Source organism: Haplochromis burtoni, unplaced genomic scaffold (genome assembly GCF_018398535.1).
Source record: "Haplochromis burtoni strain Fernald_Lab_line unplaced genomic scaffold, NCSU_Asbu1 Contig_124, whole genome shotgun sequence".
Lineage (NCBI taxonomy): Eukaryota > Metazoa > Chordata > Actinopteri > Cichliformes > Cichlidae > Haplochromis > Haplochromis burtoni.
In genome coordinates this window covers 286,569-309,265 of record NW_024582485.1, presented here as the reverse complement: position 1 = coordinate 309,265, position 22,697 = coordinate 286,569, and the positions used below count along the sequence as shown (strand labels likewise).

The 22,697-nt window shown below is 39.4% G+C and overlaps 1 protein-coding gene across 8 annotated transcripts in view; it reads right to left on the bottom strand.

Moving 5' to 3' along the window:
- The window catches only part of cspg5a (chondroitin sulfate proteoglycan 5a), a 59,252-nt gene that overhangs the window by 28,136 nt on the left and 8,419 nt on the right, over positions 1–22,697 (bottom strand). For all 8 annotated transcript variants that reach the window (XM_005929445.3, XM_005929447.3, XM_005929449.3 and 5 more), the window contains exon 2: positions 7,790–8,774. In XM_005929445.3, coding sequence (XP_005929507.1) covers positions 7,790–8,774 — 985 coding nt within the window. The remainder of the gene's footprint in view (positions 1–7,789; positions 8,775–22,697) is intronic.

Sequence of the window (22,697 nt, the reverse complement as noted above, 5' to 3'; positions counted from 1 at the left end):
CATTTGATTCATCTCACAGCTGATTCAGGCTACTAAACTCTCTAACTGGATTTTCTCGCAGTGTTTGTTTTTTTAGGTTTATATGACTGCAGATGGTTTTGATTTTATTGGATTTTTGCTAAAACAAAAACAAAAACAAAAAAACCCCCAACAACAACAACAAAAAAAACCAGCAGGTGTGCAATCACATTTTTACCTCTTTGGCATTTTTACTTCATTTTTTCAATTGTAGTAAAGTGTCGTGATTATATTCTTAAATCACAACTTCTTTTGCAATTCAATCATCTTTTTGAGCATCTGGTTGGATTTTGTGGAAAGGGGGAAAACTATGATAGAGCACAAAAAAATGCAGGAGAGACTATTTTATTTATTTATTTATTTTTTTTTACAATTCTTTCAAAATAAGAGCATGCAGAAACCAAAACAGAGACAGAGAGATATGATGGACTCTGAACAGTGATTAATAGATTAATAAAACCTGGATTGGCTTTGTTTGTGTGTGTGTGTGTGTGTGTGTGTGTGTGTGTGTGTGTGTGTGTGTGTGTATCTGTCTGTTTGCATTTCTGTGTACACACAAGCTAATAATCGAAACATAGCTAACCTGCAGCTAGACAAACCTGGCCAAAAACAAATTTGTGAATATGTATGCGTGTGTGCAGCCAGCGATTCATTATGTCAGACAAGATTTTTGGCAAAAACAAACTGTGTCTGTTAATGCGTGCGTGTCTTTTTTCCCTGGCGTTCTCCTCAGCTGTAAATCTCCTGTGTGTTTGAACTCCGAGCTGCTTCCATGACCCCCACGCTCTGTGACTCTGAGGTGATCCCTCATGCACCCATAATCCAGTGTGTGAGAGCATTTGAGTGTTTGTGTGCATCTAAGTGGGTATTTTGTGTGTTTCCATGTCCTGATCATGAAATCGTAAATGAATGCAAACTGCTGTTGGTTCTCAAAACCTCACTTAATTATATCAAGCTGCAAGACGCACACACAGACACACATACACTAGTAAACTCGACCTGGCTCGCCCAAGTCGTTTCCATACTGGCAAACATTATAAGGTTCTGACTCATTCTCTCAGTCAGTTTCCCCTCCACCTCCTCTCGTTTTCTCTGTCCACTTCTCCCTTTATATCTGTCTCCTTTTTATTTCATGCCGATAGTTTCTTGCTCTGTTTTTCCCTGATCACTCTTTTGATTTCGTTTGTATGTCACTTTCTTTCTCCTTCCATTAATCTGCTTTCCCTACCACAAGCAGAACATAAACACTCTCTCCTCTCCTCTCTTTCTCTTTCCCTGATGCATACCCTCGCTCTTCACTCCCTCAGATTTCTCATCTGTTTCTCCGAATATGGTCCTTTCAGTCCTGCAGCTCCAGAGGAGAAGGCAATTTATGGCACTAATGCTCAGATCCCATCAGTCAGGAGGACAAGGGAAGCCAGCACCGGAGATGCCTCAGATAGCTTAAAAAACAAGATATCACATTGCAGTATGTTTATAACGACTGAGGTTTAGAGTTAACATCTCACAAAATGAAAGCAGTCACAAATGCATGTGCGAACTGAAGGCCACGTAAGGATCTAATTTGCTTAAACAGAGTAAACTTGACCAATAAAAATGTGATTTTAGTTGAAAAGAAAATGACAGCTCTGACATGTGGTGTCTCAGCTTGCTACAGACAGGCGAGTGCGAGTGTGTGTCCAAGACAGCTCATGCTGCAGTGGAGCTGAAACTTCTCAGGAACTTCCATCTGGTGCCGTTTTTGTTGTTAATGAAACATCTCCAATCTTCAGTATTTATCACGTAAAATATATATTTACATCCTTGACTCTGAAGTACAAATATACAGCATAAAAAAGGGATATTCTAAGCAGAAAAGGCTAAAATATATCAACTTTTAGTCTATGGTATTGATCAAACTACTGCTTCCTATAAATCCCAGTCATGGAACTTCACTGAAGGCCCAGCTATGCTGAATTGCACATATTTTATTAGAAACTCTGCTTTCATTACACACAAGTCGTTAATGTTAATGTTTAGTTAATTTCCATTGTTGAATACCACCTGGGACATCTGCTGTTAGATGCTGTTCAAATTTTGCGCTGTGTGTGAAATTACCTCCATGACCACACAAAAGTATAAATGATTCAGTCATTTATTAGTGTGTGCCACACATTATTGCATTATTTGAAATGCAGCAATTTAGGCCCACAGCACTTTGCTGTAAAAGCAGAAAACTAGCCTAAGATAAGGAACAAGATCAAAACTGGGGGACGTCTTTGTTATTAGGCAATAGTGCTGTGAAACAGTGCATCAGCATATCAAGCTGCAGCCAACAGTTTTCAAAAGCTGTGACATCCCTTTTAACAAGTAAAATCAATAGAGTGCCCATTCAAAGTCATTCTACCAGCAGTAGCTGTTCTGTCTGTGTTTCATTCAGTGAAATGTATACTTTGCCTTATTATTATTTGCTAAATATTAATAAAAAGTATTAATTTAGAAACTGTTCAATAGCAATCATCCATATTCTAAACTGTTTATACAGGTCAGGGTCACTAGTCGGGTAGAGGTTACCAAGCAACCATTCATAGTCACATCCTAACCTACAGTCAGTGTAGAATAGAGAAAGAGACAACCTATGCAGACACGGGGAGAACGTGCAAACACCACACAGAAAGGGATGGTGGATTGGTGCATTTGAACAGATGATTTTCTTGCTTAAAGAGGTAAACAATGCTAACCACTGCAGTGCAGCCCATACCTACAAGCACTGATGATGAAAATGGAAAGCTTTGCACCTCTGCAGGTATGTAATTCTATCTTTAAAAGAGATATGATGGGCATGTCTGAGGTCAGTAAAACACACTTCAAAGGGTCGTGAGTTTTACTGCAGAGGGTCAAAGGTCCAAACATTCATCCCCCTGTAATTGAATTGGCTCCATGTCCAGCTCCAACTCCAACACACATGCACAGAAATGTACACCACACACACATACTCACAATTAGACACATACACGCAAACTTAGTCACATGTGTAATCAGACGCACACACAGACGAACATATTGGTCCTCATCTGTGCCAGCGCTCTATTGACCCACATTGAGCTTTTGCCCAGCAGTCAAACGCCTCTCAGTATCTCTCAGCCCTCATCTGACTCACTCTCAGGAGGTTCATCAGTGCTACTATCTGCTGACTGAAGCCCAAAATCTGCCCTAAATATCTGGATCACACTGTCCGCTTAGCAAGAGTTTTTCAGCATCGCTGAGTGAGCTTTGCTCCATTTCCCATTCAGTCAATGATATTTGTAATCTGTTGATTTCATGCAACAGAGATGATTATTTCAGTCGTGCTCGGTCCGTAATGGCTTTTTTCTTTTAGGGTTTTAGGTTTTATTGATTTGGAAATTACTATACTAAAAGCAGGTAAAATACTTGAGATTAAGTCTATGTTGTAATTCTCTGAGAGCCAAATTGACACTTGTTTGCATGATGTTTGCATGACGTCTGCGAATATATATAATAATAGTTTTTATTCAGTAGGTTAAGCTTTAATTTACTGCAGGTTTTAAGAAGAACTGATCAAGTTGAAGTAAAGCATGTGCTCAAACTCATGGTTTCTATGCCTGAGTGTCCTTGAGCATCTGTGCGACATATATTTGAACACCTGCTCATGCCTGTGAAGGTTCGTATGGACCACTGTATGGACGTCTAAGTGCAGCCCAAAATCTGAGGCTACATGGGATGCGTATGTGCCTGAAAAGTAAACTGGATGCTTGTTGTGTGTACAATACTTATGTCCTGTTGTTTATACTGTACATTGACAATCACAAAACAGAGCATCACTTCCTGTTGCTGTCAGGAGGTTGCCATTGTGTTGTCTAGTGCACAAGTGTTGAACGTATTCTTCTAGAAACACCTGTGATTGTACTATAGAAATATGTATTCACCCCATTTTTTCATATCGAGATCAAATTTGGTGAACTATAAATGTGAATTAGCATCATTACGGTACGTAAAAGCAACAATGACCTTTAAGGACTTAGTACGGTGAGACCGTCAATAGACAATGCAACCCAGGATTTACAGCTGTGGTGCACCATCCACTTTTGCATAATTGTGTGAATGCCTGAAAGGCACAGTTTTCCTCTCATCATATCTTTGTTTGTGAACAGAACTCATTTGGCTCAGAGGGATGAGCAGCTGCTGTGAGACCTGGTGGCAGAGGTTCGAATCCTACTTGTGACAGTTGCCACACATGTTTCTTGCTTGTATGCGTTCTGCTTTCTTGACACTCTCCAGTGTATCCTTACACATACAGCCATCGTCAGCAAGCACTTCTGCTTCTACACCTCTTTTCAGCAGATAATTCTGCTTTTTCAGTTGTTTTCAGCAGATTCCAATATGAGGCATTCACACTGCATTTTCGCAGGAAATGCAACTTTTTCTAGTGTGAACTGATGTGCATCATGAGACATACTGTTCAATAATCATGGCCAGTCAGTCTCCAGAAATAGATCCATTTATAAAGTTAATTGTCTACTTAGCAACCATACCAGGGAGACAGCTAAGTGACATTTAGCAGTGACTAACTCATAATACCACATCTAAATCTGAATTTACATCTACCACATACTGACTACTTGATTGATTCCTGAATCATCCCCAGTAATAAAAAATATAAAAATACTTGAAATTAAAATACTTGGGATGGGTTTTGTTCTGTTAAGTAAACTTTGATGCAACATCATTCAAACCAGACATTAAATCAATCGTCTCCTCTTTACAACACCACTACCTGCAATACATTGTCCCAATTGAACAATCAGTGAAATTAAAGAATGAAATTCTTAAGTATTTCAGGAAAGTGAGGTAAAAAACAGCTAAGAAAGAAGTCATGACCAAATGGGATAAAAGGCAGTCAGTCCCACATTGATGAGATGTGATGTGGTCCATTAAGTTAAAGTAAGCTGAGGGGATAAATCGCTGACCTTGTTACTTTAATGCAGGTAAATCTGGGCTTTTTATTCACAATGTTACATTTTTGTTGGAGTGCATACAGAGTTTTGTTAGTGTGTTTGGTGTGTGTGAATGAGAGCAATATTTTGAGTTCCAGTGGTGGAGCTGATCACCATTGTGCATAAATTTGCATGTCAATCAATGCAGCTGTTCAGCAACTAGAAGTAGCTTCTCACCGATTAGTTGATTCCTTTCATAATTAAGGGAAAATGTGTGTAAAATCACAGACGAGCCACCATCAGAGATCATTGGTGTGCTGTGGTTGATTTTTGTTTTTGGTGTAGCTGTTTTCCTTTTAACTGTTTTAGTTAGTAGCTGCTTACAAATCACAGAATCTCTGTTTGTTTGTTTGTTTATTTGTTTTTTTGTTTTTTAATATATCACAGAAGAGAAAAATGCAAAATTTTATGATGAAATCATTAAATTTCAACTATAGACACACAAATTTTGAAAGTTCATACAATTAACCTTTTGCAAGCTGCCTTGACAACGCTGACCTTTGAGTGAACGAGGCATCAAAGAGTTCAAAACTGAGAAGTCTGGTGCAGATTAGTGGCTGTGCTGCATCAAGAAACAGTCATGGTTATGAAGACTGTAACAAAAAGTATATCCGTTAAATATAGTGAAGAAACTTTAGTGCCCCTGCTAGTAAGTTTAAAATGCCAGAATAAAATACACACATTAAGAAAATGAGGTGTTCGAGTGTGCTGTTGTGTCAGCAGTTAGCTCGTCAAATATTAAATGTACAGTCAGATTAAAGCAAGCAAGAGCAACAAAAACTGCACAAGAAATGATTACAATTATTGCATGATGAAAGAAAATACTCAGTGCAGAGTAGGTGTAAGCACAGAGAATTTGATAATGCATGATTAATATAGCATATTAATAATTAATAATTATTAATTAAGTATATTAATCTTGAGCTGCATCGACTGTGCTGCGGTAATAGTGCCTGTTTCAAGTTACATAAATGCAAGCTTACCACAGCTGCAGTGCTGCATATCGGCCGATCTCAGTACCAGCCAACATGCGCTGATGAGGGTCCACCTGGCCCACCAAGTACAGCAGCATTACTAAATGTACCCGTGTTTAAATGCATGAATAGTTAAGTATTTGTTTTTCAAAATAAATGGATAAATAATAACATATAATATAATAAAAATTAAAATAAAATAAAATATTAGGTGATCAACAGCCTCAAAGACTTCATTTATTGCATACTGAAAAGTACTTAATAATATAAAGATGAAAAAGAGGTCAAAACAATTCTCTCTTTAAAGTAGGTGCACAATGCGGGTATAAATACAGTGAAAATAATTCTGTATGATTAATTGTATGATTAAAGTATATTAAGTTTGAGCTGCACTATAAATAATATAATAATTGATTGAGTGATTGATTGATTGATTGATCATACTTTATTCATCCCGAGGGAAATTGGGATGTGATTGGATTGTGATAATGCCTTTGTTGAGTTGTATAAACCCAAGCATACCACAGCTGCAGTGTTGCATATCAGCTGATCTCAGTCCAGTGTCAAGTTTTAACGCATTTTTGTGAACTTGCCTTCTCTAAAACAAACCATAATTTATTTTCTTAATCATAACCAAATAGTTTTAGCGCCTGATTCTGACCAAACTATGAAAGCTAAAGTGAAAACAAAACTAAACCAAACCAAAACTCCCACAAGGGACATGATGTGGTCTCCTAGTTGACAGCTGTGTGATCTATATCATCGTCACTCCAATTTCTCCAGTCTCCAGAGCTGTGTGTAACAGCACAAACACCAAAGCCTTACCTTATGTTTTTGTTCTGATCAACATGTTAATTGAGACTCTTTGAGGATCCTAGAAAGCTTTTCAGAGCTGGAGTGAGGGCTGTGAACAGCTGTCTGTGTTTTTCAAAAGTCAGTTTTGTTTTCTGAAAAGCAAACCCTTAGTTTGGCGCACAAAGCCAGGGCTGGAATGAATCTTAATATTCAGAACTCAGTCATTTTAAATGTGAAATGATTTTGCCCTCATCTGAATGTGGACAGGACTACAAGGCAATGTTTTGATCCACAGCTGCTCTCTGATAGTTGACGTTCAGTGCTCACATTGACCTGAAAATGCTCAGTGGCTTACATTAAATTTTCATAAATGATGCACTTAATCCGTTTGACTTTTGACCTCCACCTAGATTCGCCTCCACAGCAACCCCATTGGACTGAGTCCCGAGGAAAGTTATTAATGCAGCGTGTAGCTGATGCCCGAGAAGCTAGTCGTAATGTAATGACACAGAACTGGTCCTAAATATGAGATCCTAAATTTAAGATAGCATCTAATTTACAGTTTGTTATATACATCTGAGAGAGTCTTTGTATGTGTTTACAAAACTTTATGCATGTGTGTTCATAAAATCCTGTTTATTAGAGTCTGTGCAAAGTCCAGCTCTGGCAAATGGGGAGCCATTCCCTCATAAAACGCTCTTAAAATGCACTGTTTTTTATTTTGTTTCTGAGCTTTTCCACATGTTTCTAACCAAAAAGCAGAAAACTAAATCAGAAGTTTGCTGAAGCTCCATTCAGCCTATCAGATAACACATTTATTTGTTTATTTTTTAACACAGTCGCAAATAAGTTAACCCGTTTAAGCCTCACACAGCTACATTTGTATTAAGTGGGTGATATTTTTGAGGCAGGTTAAAGCACACTAACAGAACCTGCTGAGTGGTTTGGTCTTGTTTCATATAGTGTTTGTATAGGCTGGTGTGACTGAGTGATCGTCATGTGTCATACCTGCAGAAAACCTCCACGCCATCCAGCTGGTAACACTGTCCTCCATTGAAGCAATAGTTGGGCAGCATGTCACACTGCGAGCGGCAACTTCCGTTTATCATCTGGTAGCCCACACGGCATCCATTTGGTAAGGCCGCTGGAGGGGCTACCACAGGGTCTTTTGGTACTGGAGCTCTCGCACCAGGAAATGACCCCCCAGGGAAGAATGAGCCAGACCCGGGAAGCTGTGGCTTGGAACGAGCAGGAGACCCAGCAGCAAGTCGGAGATCTTCATCGGTGTCATAAGCATCAGTTGTGGTGCTGTAGGTGTACTCATCAGCAGTGGGGGATACACCGTCGTCATAGGGTGTAAGATAGTCGTAAGTATCTGGCATTGCCCAGGAGGTTGTGTCGCCACCTTGCAGCTCATGGGCCAGTGATGAAGGTGAGGCGGGGGCGAGGTCTAGGTTGCGCCCACGAGAAGAGGGGTCAAAGAAGTCCACGTGGAGGACATCAGGGTTAGAGGGGTTAGTGGCGGCTGGGGGTGGGGCAGCGGTTGTGGTGAAAAGGTGGTCCAGGTCGAACACAGCTGTGTCCTTGGCATGGATCCAAGGTGGGTCAGTGTGTGGCTGACGCTCCTCTTCATCATCATCCTCCTCCTTGCCCTCGTCAACTCCCTGTTTGCGTGGGTTGCTAGGCAACAGATGCTCCGTCTCAGCTGAGTCGGGGCTGAGCTGTGGTGGAGTAGCCACACTGGCATCTTCTACTGTGGAAACCACCGTTTCACCAAACATGCCACTACTCTGCTCCTCCTCCTCGCTGCCACGGGGGATACGGCCAGCCCTTGGGGTCACGGTGCTGACTGGCTCAGGGGTGGCTGGGCTATTTATTCCAGTTACCACAGCAAACATTTTGTTGACTTTGATTGGCCCTTCCTCTTCGTTAAGCAGGGAGGTGACATTGGACGCACTATCCGGCTCAGTGACATTGATCCCAACAGCGTTTCCTGCAAAGACACAGAAAGAGGTGTAAAGTAAACAGAAGGGAATTTTGGAATAGCAAAGAATTCCCACTTTCTGAACTCTCTGGAAGACGCCACTTGCAAAATCATCCAGAGTGAAGAGGCCCAAAAGTGTAAAATCGATGATCTAAAAAAAGAAAATTCTAATATTTTTAGTTTTCAGTTCAGAGACAAGGAATGTGGTTGAGTTTGTTAATTTTTTATGTGGGTTTAAAATGTAGTAAAAAGTTTTTACTAAGTAACATTTGGTAACAGCACTACAAGCTACTTGTTGATATTTTGCATTTTAATTTCACACAATACTTGATCAGAAGCCATCTGACAGACGTCATTTTTGACCACCTTAGCTGCTTCTTTTGCACAGCCTAAGTTTCTGGTGTGATTTAACTACCAATAGCATCTCTTGAAGTCATCATTTGAAAAAAGGTGCCTTCAAGTTAATAAGTCATAATTCCACATTAGCAGAGTGCAACCTTTTCTCTCAGCAAAATCCGCTTCACTGCAAGAAAAAACAAATGGACATCTGTATTATTTCAGTTCAGTTTAATCATATGATCAACACTGCAAAAACGAAAATAAAATACAGTTCTTCTGTCAAAAGCAGGTGTAAGCAATTTAGCCATTTAGCCCCCTTTAACTCTTATTCACTCATTACTACATCTACAGCGGCCTCTATGTGAACTGCAGCCAAAGCTGTCAATCGACTCATGGGAAACACCGCCTTACATAAATATCACTCTGCATTATGAATATTCAAGCCATGAAGGTGATATAATTGTAAACACTGGGGTTTACCATTATGCATGAATTTCTTTTTGAAACTGTGAGCAGAGTCATGCTTCAGTACCGCTTGAATGAAAACATAGAGTTTAATGAGGTGAAAACAATTTAGCTCCCGAAAAGAGACAAATTTGCATCATTAAAAACCTTTTAACCCTCCAATTAACCTATTTCTATGAAACATAGCTGCTTTGACTTGTAGGACCTAAACTGTATGATTCTGACGCTGAGTGACTGCATTATTAACAGTGACTGAGAAATTCCATAAAATACACTTTAAAAAAAAAACAATGATAAAACTATGTTAATATTCCTTTTTTGGATATGTTTGTACTGCTGACTAAAAGGTGATGATAACCTCAATTCCCCGAGGATCCCGAAAGCCCCAAACCCTCTCAGCATGTTTTGATTTTTGGATGATTTAATTCACAAATATTTGAACCACTTTGTCACAACTTCAGCAAATAACCCCATTTTTATTAGCTCATTATAAGGCTTTGCGCTCTACATGTATTCCTACACTAAGTGGTCCTTAATTAAATTATAACAAAAGAGGCCCAACAGGAAATTTGTGCTCATGGACCCCCAACAGGTTAATCCGGCTGCAGTTACCACAGATTATTAATTTAAAGCTAAAACTGCAGTTTTCAAATTTCTTTTGTTATCATCTGGACCACTGTGTACCAACATCAGAGAAAGCTGTGCTCTAAGACAGGTTAAAACAAACTCCTATTACCAGTGTAGTTCCTCTAAATTCCAATGCAACAATGGGTTTAATGACCACCATGTTATATGTTATATGCAGCATACCTGCTTAGAGTAGAGATGGACCAATCCGATATTACATATCGCTATCGGTCCGATACTGACGTAAATTACTGGATCGGATATTGGAGAGAAATAAAAAATGTAATCCGATCCATTAAATATCAAAAAAGCACCTCACAAAACTTGCAACATGGCGTAACTCGGCTCATAACCATAGCACGTCAGAGCAGTGTGCTCACGTGATAGAGCGGCTGTGTGTATTTGTAGCCTCCCTACCAAACCGGCATTTCATCTCCGAGGAAGTGATCCCAGACAGAAGTAAAGCAAGTGTGTCAGTTCATCTCTGAATGTTTGTAAAGCATTCCCACGTTAAGCTTAACAACCGATATATGGAGCGACTGCCTCTTCTCTCTCCCTCCCTCTCCTGCTGCTACTTCAATCACGAAACTGATCAGTGATCAGCTGATCGGCTTTTCTGTCGCAAGTCCGTCTCTCTTCTTTGTTTTTGGCCCACTTTGCACCAGAAAGAGGAAACCAGCGGCTGAACAGCAGCAGCACGTTTAATCTTGATAAGCTATTGTTAGAATGTATTTAATATTACTTTCTACACCAGGATCCTTTTCTATGCAGCTGACAACTGGTAACTGTGCAGGGGCGGATCTAGCAAAGTTTAGCCAGGGGGGCCGATAGGGCATGAACAGGGAAAAGGGGGCACAAAGACATACTTTTCTTTCTTATTCTCATTTAAAATGTCGAGCTTTTATTAAATAATTATCTGAGTCGTACACCCAAAGTTTTAATCTGATGTAAAATATATAGAAGTCCATTACTGTATATAGTAACTGTTAAGTCTAATAAACCCTAGTAAGCTATAGTACTTTTTCCTTTGGGAAGATACCATCTCTGCAGTCTGCAATTCTGTTGAAGAAAGATGTTGAATCTATTTAATTATTCTTGAAAAATAATTTATTTCTCTGTATTTTTTTTCACACTGCATCAAGTTAAAGTTGATTACGTTGATTAAGCATCATGAGGTGGAGGGTGGTTCCCTATTTTTTTTTTTTTTTTGCTGGGAGTTTGAAACCCTATTAGTTAGGTTGCTTAATATTTCTGTTAAATACTCTTTAAAATACCAGGATAGGAAGGATGGAGTAGGTTTAAGTTTATTAGATTGATCATTTTAGCTGAACTATGAAATATTTTGGGTGCAGTGTATTTTTTACATACAGGTATAACAGAATAGCTTTAGTGTTGTTGTTTATTTAAACTTGAGTATGAACTTATACAAAATGCAGCAAGATATTAAAAAAACAGTTTTATTGATTAAAAAACACTATATCGGATTCATATCGGTATCGGCAGATATCCAAATTTATGATATCATTATCGGTATCGGACATAAAAAAGTGGTATCGTGCCATCTCTAGCTTAGAGATTTTTACATCTGACAATCAGAAAGCTTTTAAGGTAGTTAAATAACCTTGATGAGATGAACTGTGCTGATAAAAAAGCCAAATCAACATCCAAAAGGTGGAAACTATCTTTTTCACCAGTTCATGCAGTAACTTTGCCTTAAATAAAGCTCCCCTTTATGACCTGGCTTGTGAAACAGCCTTAGCTATAAAAAAAAATTGTGTGCATCCAGAAATAGAAGAAAAATGCTGATCCCAAATAAGCGGTGACATCAGAACTATTACTATGAAATATTAAACCATCAAGGGACTGAAACAGGGGTTGGGAACAGATCACCGAAAACATCACCATCTTTTTGTATGTGACCTGACCCTGTAAGCAAAGCAGCACAAAGTGAATGCTTATTTATGGGTATCTAACACCAATGTACTCTGCCTATCACCAGGAAGAGGCTTAAAATCAGATCATGGGAACACAAATATTGGCAGCGTAACAAGAAAAACTGAAGGAAATGCAACATCTGTTGTTAATTAACTACATACATATTCACTAATGATTCAGCTGGTCCTGTTTGCGCTTTCCAGAGAATTTAAGTTTCACAAACCAGTGATCCACACAGTGACTTCACACGCGGAGCTTATTTGTCATTACAGAACGAACAGAGTGGGCTCAAGGAGGCTGGCTAGTAAAACAAATCAAAACGAGGCATGATTGGCTGTATCCTTATCCTTTGGTTGATTACTTCATCCGAGGGTGGCTTGTTGAGTCATGCAGAAAGCTGCTTTGCTGCCGCTCCCTCTTTGGATTAAAAGAATAATTCACTAATGTCTCTGAATGGTGAGGAGCTGGGATTAGGGATTACAGGACTAGAGAATGGAAGGGATTTGGGGGTGCCCTGCAGGGGGGAGGTGATGATCTTGGGGAGACTCAGACAAGACAATGTCTCGACAGCTGTAAGAAAACTGTAACCTAAATTTGTAACAATGACAGTGAGTGATCATCGAGAGCGATCGCTGCGATACTATTTGTTATAATTCAGCAGAACATCTGTGCCTACAATGACACTCACAGCTTGTTAACCTGCTGTAGGAGAGTCAGAATTTGTACAGTCAGCGACAACCTCCAGACAGTCAGTCAGATACAATCTTCTAGATACAGATGGGCTTACCGGGAAACCTCCAGATCTATTCCAGCATATAAAAACCTTTGCAGCCATTATTGGATGCTATACAATTACTGTTCCACTGACTGAAAAAAAATGCTTTTACCCTCTATGCAAACAGACACTATCCATGTCATGCAACAGCAACTAATTACCTACTGGTCATCCATGAGATCATTCAGCCCTGACGAAACGCAGCAAAACACACTTTGCTTGTTATGTTTCCTCGCACCAATGACAGCTTTCTCTTTTTTTTATACCAGGGTTTATATACACGTCATATATACATTTTTGACACACCACCAAATGAGTGTTGCACTCAATTTCAGTGTAACATGCCATTTATACCGTAAATCATAATGAAACATTGCACTTCATTTTCAGAATGAGTATGTGCCAGATCTTTCCAGTAAACCAATCACAGAGAACCTCCCAACTGATCTCAAACATAGAAGTAATGTTCTCGACATGACTCTTACCGACTGACACGTTCAGCCGTCAGTTGGTAAATAGTGGAATTTTTTTCACTAACGTCTCTGCTACTATATGTCCTGCTAGTTTTGCTATAAGCCACTAGTTGATAATGAAAGTGTTTTAACAGAAATTTACATTGGAAAACTGTTTCTTTTAGGCAGGTATTAGTTTTATTCGGAGGAAAAAAAGATAAATGAATAATGATAAATAAATAAAATGGCTCTTCAGTCTCTTTTGGCAGAGACACAAGTCATATCAGGCTGTGACTCAGACTAAATTTGTTACGGCGATGGTTTGATTTAGTACTCTAGTTTATTACATTTTCCTAGATCCAACTTTCTGCTCAAATGCAATAGTAATGGTTCCAGTCAAAAATATTTTTCCATGTTAAGACGATAAGATTTCCTAATTAACTGACTACTGTATCAGAGACCAAGGCCTAGTCAGCTCCAATAGAAAAGAAAACATTATGCACAATGAGTTTTTAATAAGCACAAGATATTAAAAAGGTCTTCTGCATGACATATTTATCTGAAGAGAGATCATATCTGCTTTATAAGAAAAGATCGTATCAGCCTGGAGTTTAATATTAATATTGAGTCTGACTGCAATATTCACCATTTATTATCTGCACTCATAAAAAGGACTGACATCACATTTATGTAACCTGTTTTGGGCATGCACTAATTCAAGTCACCAAAGTTGAGTCACCAATGATCCCCACACAGTGAATAAATGCACTGTTGGTCCTGTAAGGAGCTTTGGCTAACAGCCTCCTCCAAAAAGCATATGTGAGGATATCTGCGAGGATCTTTGCTGACTGCTGTTAATCTCAGATGGTGAGGCTGTGGGTATTTTAATCTCTAAACGTTTTCCTGAACACTCGGTGTTATCTCCACTTACACAGCGAGAAGTTCGTTAAATCTCATTGCCACCAAAATTTTATGACTATGACGAGATGTCTGACCAAAGCAAACACACGCCCTTAGATAGTCAGAAGCTGCAATCTAATAGTGGCGTCACTTTACAAGTGCAGAAAAAAAAGAAACATCTTGCTTCTGAATATTTTGGTAGAGAAAAAGATTAAAATATCTGAAAATTGTAACTGCCCAAATGACATGTTTAATTATTGAAAAATTACCACAAAATTACAAATAATGAGCCTTGAATATGATAAATAAATTACAAAAATTAATAAAATATGAAAACTGTAGAGATAGACTGGCAAATTTATGATTTATAATTAAAAATATCACATCAGCACACATAAGTATAGGACCATAATTCACCCGACTATGTCACTTCAAGTTTAAAGCTGCAATATCATGAGATTGGGGCCTGTTGTATGTAAGTTCAGTGTGCGGTCTTATCATGCTTCTGGGATCGTGAAAACCTGCAGATACTCCCTCAGACTCACAATTATATTCACTGTATAGTAAACAAGATCACACAGTATGTTCAAAGACGCAGTACACTGCACTAAAACAAACTAATCCAAATAAGCGCACGTGCATAAGGCTCCTTCCAAGCGGTCCTGTCATCATTAGGCAGTAGGCTGTCACATCAGCTGCAAGGTATTTGACAGGTGGAAGCCTTCAGTTTATTCAAAGATTCTTTTCTGGCGCTGCAACATTGAGCTGCATCTTTGAAGCTGCGGTCATTCTGGGGCTAATCCCTCCAGCAGTCCCTCAATGTACTGCTGTTTAACACATCAACTGAGCAGCCAGGGGATAATATGCCAAAACCACAATCTCTCTATTGCTCCCTCACACACATTAAAGAAATGGGCTTCACAGTAACTACACAAAAACATTTTACATGCCTAATATTTGATGCTCACTAGAAAATTAGGATTTGAGATGCGTGCATAAACACACTGCCTTCCGTTTGCTTCCCATATCTCGTGCTCTTTGTCTACACACACCTGATGGGAAGACTCACCGCATGACAGCTTGTCCACATGAGCACAATATCTGAGACAGACAGACAGTATTCGACATAACATACTCCTCCTTTAGCTGCTGCAACAAACCTGATGAATACAAACCGTACAGGCTGAGAAGCAGACAGTAATGGCTACAGCACAACCGTAGATAATGACAGCAGGGTGATGGTGAGAGATGATGACAAGGGAAGAGAAGTAACACAGTGACAGAGGGGGGGGAGCTCAAAGAAAAACTAAGGGAGGGGGTGACAGTGTGAGGGATGGAGTGAGATGGTGAAAAAGCCAAAGTAAGAGTGACAAAGAGAGAGAGAGAGGAGGATACTTTCATGGTCTATGAAATACTCTTGGAGTTTTACTCTCACTATGTCTGTCAGTAGCCACGGTGAAAAAAGTACACTGCAAAGATTTCCTATCCACTCTGTACTGTCAGCTGTCAGTCACCTTAAATCGAACACTGTTTCTGCTGGATAATATTACAGTATGCTTCTGGTTCAACAGGCAGTGCTTAAAGACCACTGGTGTGTGCATGCTTGACAGCATTTGCAATTGGTACCATTCAACTTACACAAAATTGCATTAAGTCTCCAAGAGGTTGAACTACTATGATCAGATCAGATCCAGAGTCTGTGACATGTTTTGGGAGAATATGTACACTTTAGTTTCTAGTTCCACATTTAATATTCAGCTGTATTCAACTGTACTATCAGTGCTTTGCAGTATCATAGGTACACAGGTCTCCACAAACATGTTGAATTAGCAGGGTGATTTGTCGTAGGCTTTCACCGACAGTAATTGCAAGGAGCCGTGACAGGCATGACCGAGCCTTTAGGACAAACATCTCTAATGACTTGTCACTTTGTTACCATACGGGATGTAAAACAGCACTGACATAATTCTGTTGTGAGATATGAGTAATGACAGGACATTACGGAAACTGGATCTTAACATTGCTTCATTCTTGGCAGCTGTTTATGAGCCAGAAAAGCGTCATTCTGGATAAAAACGGAGGATGGGTGGAGCACAAAAATTACCGAAGCTGAGGCTGGCGTCGTGCCAGTTTCAAAAATTTTGGAGCTTGTCATTTGACGGCTTTTAGTGGAATAGAACAGAATAGATCTTTTTCCGTCACTGTTATAAGCACAATGAAACACAGTATAAGTCTGATTTGTAGGATTCAAAGAAAGAAATGAGTTAGGTTAGTTAACATTTTGTTATATGACAGTTTTTCTTATATTCTCAGTTCTTTGCACAAAGTAGATTTGTAATCAGCTCTCCTCACAATCTTTTGGGGTAACTTTACACAGATCTCATGTAGCCAGTATGCTGATATCCACTAAGCGACTCTACAAGAGCCAAACCTCTAACTTAAAGCCTGTTCTCTACTCTGCACAGTGAACTTTTCCCCAGCAGTTTGCATCTCTAAAGCTTGAAATCAATGTGGATGTGCACTCGCTTTACTGACAGCTGATGCACTTTACTGACTGACTCTGCATTATTCAGAATAAGCATTTTTTTCTTACATCTTTACATATGCAATGTTGTGCAACCCGCCTACAGTAATTAAAAAATGAGTAAGGCACAGCCACAAAGTTTCTCATACTGTATCACCAATGAAAAAACACTCCAAGGAAGAGTAGAGCTGTTGCTTTAAAACTGTAGTTGCTTTAACACTACTTGAAGACCTGTTCCTCTACACATGAAAGATAACTTTGAGCCCACATTCCAACTGCTAGACGCTGAGTACAGAAGGCTCATCTACAAGTTAGCACACTCAAACTTGTTTATGCACAATAACTTCTGCAGACAGAACTCATGCGGTCTGCTGTTTGAGACCACAGTGGTGTCAATGTGCCTCACTGTGCATCTGTGGACTGGGCTCCAGTTAAGTGCAATTGTCTTCCTTTCAATGGCTCATTAGCTTAATTGGATTAACGAGGAGGAACCGTTTGACAGACAGCTGGTTAAGGAGCTGCGTCTGTGACAGCCCGAGAAAGTAAGTTCTGCATCACATCGGTACACGGCATGTTTATCCCACAGTTGTTCTAATGAGCTGCAGGTAATGTAGAAAATTCACAATTTATACAGAATAAATATTTGCTATTCAGTGGTGGTATAAGTCACCTGAAGTACTTTAGCATTTTTAATGTGCACGATATCCACAACTAAATTAATAAATGGTATAATCAGGCTATGACTTATTGCCTTGTCTAAGACTCATACATAAGCGTTTCATTGTTTATGTTCATGCCTTCAGAGCATAAGAGGAAACTTAAGAACAAAAGGATCAAAGTTTATGTAAATGCTGTTTACCTGTGGGCTCTGATAACCCAGTCTGTCTACGTGTCATTAAAAACAAATGATGTTGAGTCAGATCCTATTATGATTTGCCGATGATAGAAGCTCAACCTCCAACAAAACTAAAGACTAAAAACAGAATTTCCATAACACATCAAAGCAGCCACTAACAGTCTCATCACACAGTCAGTTTAGTAGATGTTCTATTGCTTTTAATCATGTCACTAGTGACATCTTCAGTTCTTTTATTGCACATTCAAAACTCACCATTTGTTGCTTGGACCTTTTGATGGTGTGGCTTTGCACCCTGCACTTTCTAGGATTAAAAAATGTTCAACCTCAGCTTTCACACCAAGAATAAATGGAAAGTTCTCAAAGTACACAGAAGAAATAAATTCACCCACAAATCAGCCGAGCAGGGTACATCATAGAGATCGTCAAAGGTTTAGAGCAGATACTAAAATGGACAAAAGGTCTGTTTTACAGTATCATTTTATCAGTGAATCACACCTCTAAAATTTGGTTGACATTTGAACTTTGGTATTAAGCTGAAAGTTGTCTCATCTTATTTTTAAATCAAAAGTGAGATTCGTGAGTTCCCGAGTTGATAACATGGGGATATTTTTTATTTTTTTGCATTTTAGCAGAGACTGTTTTGGAAATTAGTTTTCAAAAGTCCAACCTTTTGCCCCTGCTCAAAATAGTTTACTCTATAATACAGTAGGGTTTGCATTAAAAAGAAGAACTTAACCGAACGGCCTTATACCCGAGTAATGCCACATAACTGGTTAACCTAAGCTGCAAGGTTCAGTCAGAGAGCGTCAGTACAGGATTTTGGACTCTGTCAGGGTCTGAGACACACCAGTTGAGGCTCAAATGAGAAACCACCGAAATAAAAGAGCCTTTGTTTGTTTCCCTCCCACTTCAAATGAGACAATTAAACAGCATTACGCAAGATGACGCCTCACGCCGCATGTCTGTGAATCTGTTTATGGTTGTGATTTTGAGTGTGTATGTGTCTGTGCTGTCTCTCTGCCAGCACAGCCCACTGGTAATTGGGGTGGCTTCCAGCTCCCCCAGTGAAGGGTGTGGATGGTCATAATGAGAAGAGAGAGTTCGGCTTTAGTGTGTGTGTGTGTGTGTGTGTGCGCATCAGACTGATTGTTAGGGGGTGATGGCGCCTCAAGGCCAAGTGCTGTTAGCCTGTTCTGGCGAGCTGCCGACCCTCAGGCTTCGCCCTTTGTTTAACCCAGATCAGTTTGGAGAGAGGAAGCCACTAAACCACCCACAGACCTAGGGGACTCCGACTGGCCTTGACAGACTGTAAAGAAGAAGTTGATTGATAGTGACAGTTAGGGCCCGCCAGTCACTTTGGTGACCCAGAGTGGACTTTGAAGGTGAAAGGTTGGACAGTGGACAGATGACATAGAAAGGCTTGTAAGCGTCCGTTTAAGCACTGTGGTGCTAAACTGCCCATGATGCTGTTTTGGTGTGTCTACATTACAGTATTAGCTTAAAATTTGAAAGCATGTAACAGATTATCTGTAATCACTTGCTCTGCCAAGAAAAAAGAAAAGGAAAATTGGAGGCAGTGTAAATTTATTCGTCAGTCATAAAGTGCTGTGGAGTTGGGTTGGATGTGGTGGGCAGATAAAAAATACCTACGAGGGGAGGATCCTTGCAAAAAGCGCACAAAGTAGTATTTGTGTGAACTAAATAATGCAAATTGTATTGAAAAAGGGAAATCCTGAAAAAATCAGCATCTCTTTAAAATGAACTAAAGGTGAATAATTACATGGTGCTAGTGGGAAGAGAACTGTTTTTCAAATGGTATTAGTACTCCATATTCTCAGTCTTGGACTCTGTTACGTAGCTATGAGTGACTAATAGTTGAGTGACTAAAAAGTGAATATCTATTTAATTTTTACTGGATCTTCAAGCAGTCCCTTAGATCATCTTTTGTCTGTTTATGGCCCTTTACTTGACTTTCGCAAATAGAACTCATTGCATTAAAAAAAAAAAAAAAATCCTGTAACCTACTAAATCACACAATTTTGTTATTTTGATTGAAACTTCTCACATTTATCTGTAAATATTTTAGCCAAAATCTAATCCAAAGGTGAACAACACAAACATCTACAGAAACAAAGATTGCAAAGTAGCGTAACATAACAGGCATGTTGCTGTTAAAAGGGAATTTTTTCCCCTCTACATATAATATTTTGTGATGGGTTTGACATACCAAAAGCATTTGAAAACCAATAGACTGAAAAATAACACAACAACTGACATGAGTTTCTAGTTTTACTAGGACAGTTCACATTTTTTGCTTTCTTGACAAAAAATGCTTTTACTTTGAATACACCTTTATCTAGGTGGAATATTTGCCATTCATTTTTCATAGTTTATTGGATTAGTCATTATGGATTTAAAAAAACCCCACTACAAATAGTATCTTTGCCTTAAATAAAGATTCATTAAAAACACAGTAATCTAACTCCAATTTGATCATGTAGTCATGATAAAACCCGAATCTATCCCCAAAATGGTTTTCCCAAGTTGTTAAAGGCAAAAAACAGGACTTTGGTGTTTTTCTAGTAGTGACTGGATGTTATTCACAGGAATGAAATGATTCTGTGAAGGCGCTGGCACAGAAGTGACCACAGAAGAGACCAGTGAAGCCCAGTGAATGGTGATGAAACAGAGTGACTGAGAGCCTCTTTAACTCATTCTCATTGATCCCAGCTTCAAATACCTGAACCACATGAGAGCCACAGACACATTCCTCATCTCTTATCCTATTTCCACACTCGTTCTAACGAATGGGACACAAGGCCTCTTTATCTTTACTCGTGCTGCTCATTAATATCGACATAAAGCAGCGTTCTGCACTCTGCAACTGTTTTTCCTCACTCTCTTATTTTTCACTCATCCATTTCCTTTCCTATTCTCTCTGACCTGCCATCTCCTTACATGCTCCTAACCTCCCCACATCTTACATCATAAATATTACTCATCATGTCATCCCTTCCTCCTTCACTTTCCCTTTCATTTGTGCAATTCTTCCTCTCTATCACCGTCTCTTAATTTTCTCTCTCTTTTCACACTGATTTCTCTTTTCCAGTCTGACGCTGCCTTTTTTCCCTTCCGTCGTATAAATCCTTTCATTTCTGATTCTACAGGTGGTGGGATGGAGGAAGGATGTGTTGCCATGGATACACTCTCAGCCTCTCTAGGGTTGATGTAGTGCTCTGAACCCAACAAGAACGGCATACATACACATAAAACATACACTAACACACTCATGGACAAACACACACACATGCACACCAAATAATACAACATTTGTCTGTGAAGGTTGATCTCAGAGTTTTGTGCACATTTGCTCACACATGAGCTTTTCCTCCACCTCTTTTCATTTCAGTGACAGATTTGGTACAAGTCCATGCACACTGCACATGTGCATATACGCATCTAAAGTTACACAGTTTGTTTTCCTCCTCTGCTGCAACAAATATGGGTTTATGAGAGCACAACAGCACACTCAACACCCTCATCTGAAATTTGAATGCCAAATTTTTTGGTATTAATTTATGAATGGTGAGCGGGAATTTCGTACAACAAGGATATCTGCTGCATCATTTTAGGCAGTTGCATTTAGGTGCCTTGAGCAATGAGTGGATGATTTCAGTCTGCTAGTAATTTGTTACCATTGTACAAGGAGTAGCTGGATGTTGCATGTGGACCTTGTTTCTGTCACTAGTATTGAAAAATGGTCAAACACTCGAAGCAACTTGCCCTCTGCTTCCCATGGAGACTACAAAAAATGTCATTATAAAGACTGCAGCCAGATCAACCTTAACTCCCACTACAACCAGCTCACTCCAACTGTCTCACTCATCCACACCCAACAAGTTTCTTATAAATTGGGGTCAAGTATTAAGTTTTGTATCTCATAGTTTAAAAGGGAGAGAGAGAATGATCAGAACGCTCCTCTACAAGGACAATTTATTTCAATGCTTGTAGAAATTTCAGGTCAAATAGCATTGTGTTCAACATATAGCATTGTGTGAATTAAGCAAAGATCACACAAAATCATTGGTACTGACAAAAGAGACAAAAAAAATGATTCAAACTGTTTTGACATTTACTAACTCAAAGTCAACTTACTCAGCTTGTAGCTGCCATTAGAATGACACAAACAGGAATTTTCTTATCTTATGTCCTTTGTCTCTACCTTTCAAAATCCTTACATATATTTCAAAAACTGAAGTGTTTTTTTTAAGTGTTTTGTTTAAATGACAATGATCTGGTTAAGTTTGTTTATGTGTAAATAAAATGTGTCTTGATGGAAAGTCATCAAAGGTATGACGTCTGTGAAGGTCCTCAGTCACTCAGGTCATCGTAGTCTAAGGAGCTTGGAAAAAAAAAGCGTCTGGACTTCCTTAAGTTGCTTGAAGACGTTTCACGTCTCATCTGAGAAGCTTCTTCAGTTCTAAGGTCAAACAGTGGAGGGTTCCAGACTTGAGCCCTGTAGGAGTGTCCCCCCAAGAGGGTCAAGGACCCCATACTGATCCTCTACCTAATCACATGAGCCAAGGTGTGAAAACGGGTGTAGCTCGCATTCAGCCAAGGTTTCGGGTCAACTCATTGTGAAACCTGGCCCTACCCTATCATGTGATTTCCTAAGGTCAACAGGCCCAGGATGTGAGTGGGCGTTAAGGTGTCTGGGCAGGGATCTCAAAACTGGGTTATAGATGGCAGACAGTAGGTGTCGTAAGCCACCGCCTCTGTTCAAAGATGGTCGTTCACAGTGGACATAAATGGTATGACTTTTGTTTTTTTTAATTAATTGGATAACAATAAACATCTTTCAATGGTCCAAACACGTAGCCAATCACAGCAAGAACTCCATGCAAATGCTAGATAGTCTGTTTTGGAAAGCTTGGGAAATATTTAAATATATAACTTTAGGAGTTAAATTGGGTCTGGGTTCACCAGCTTGCAGAAGACGATGAATAAACATGAAAAAACTGATGTTTTGACCCATCCATCCACCCCAGCCTACTCC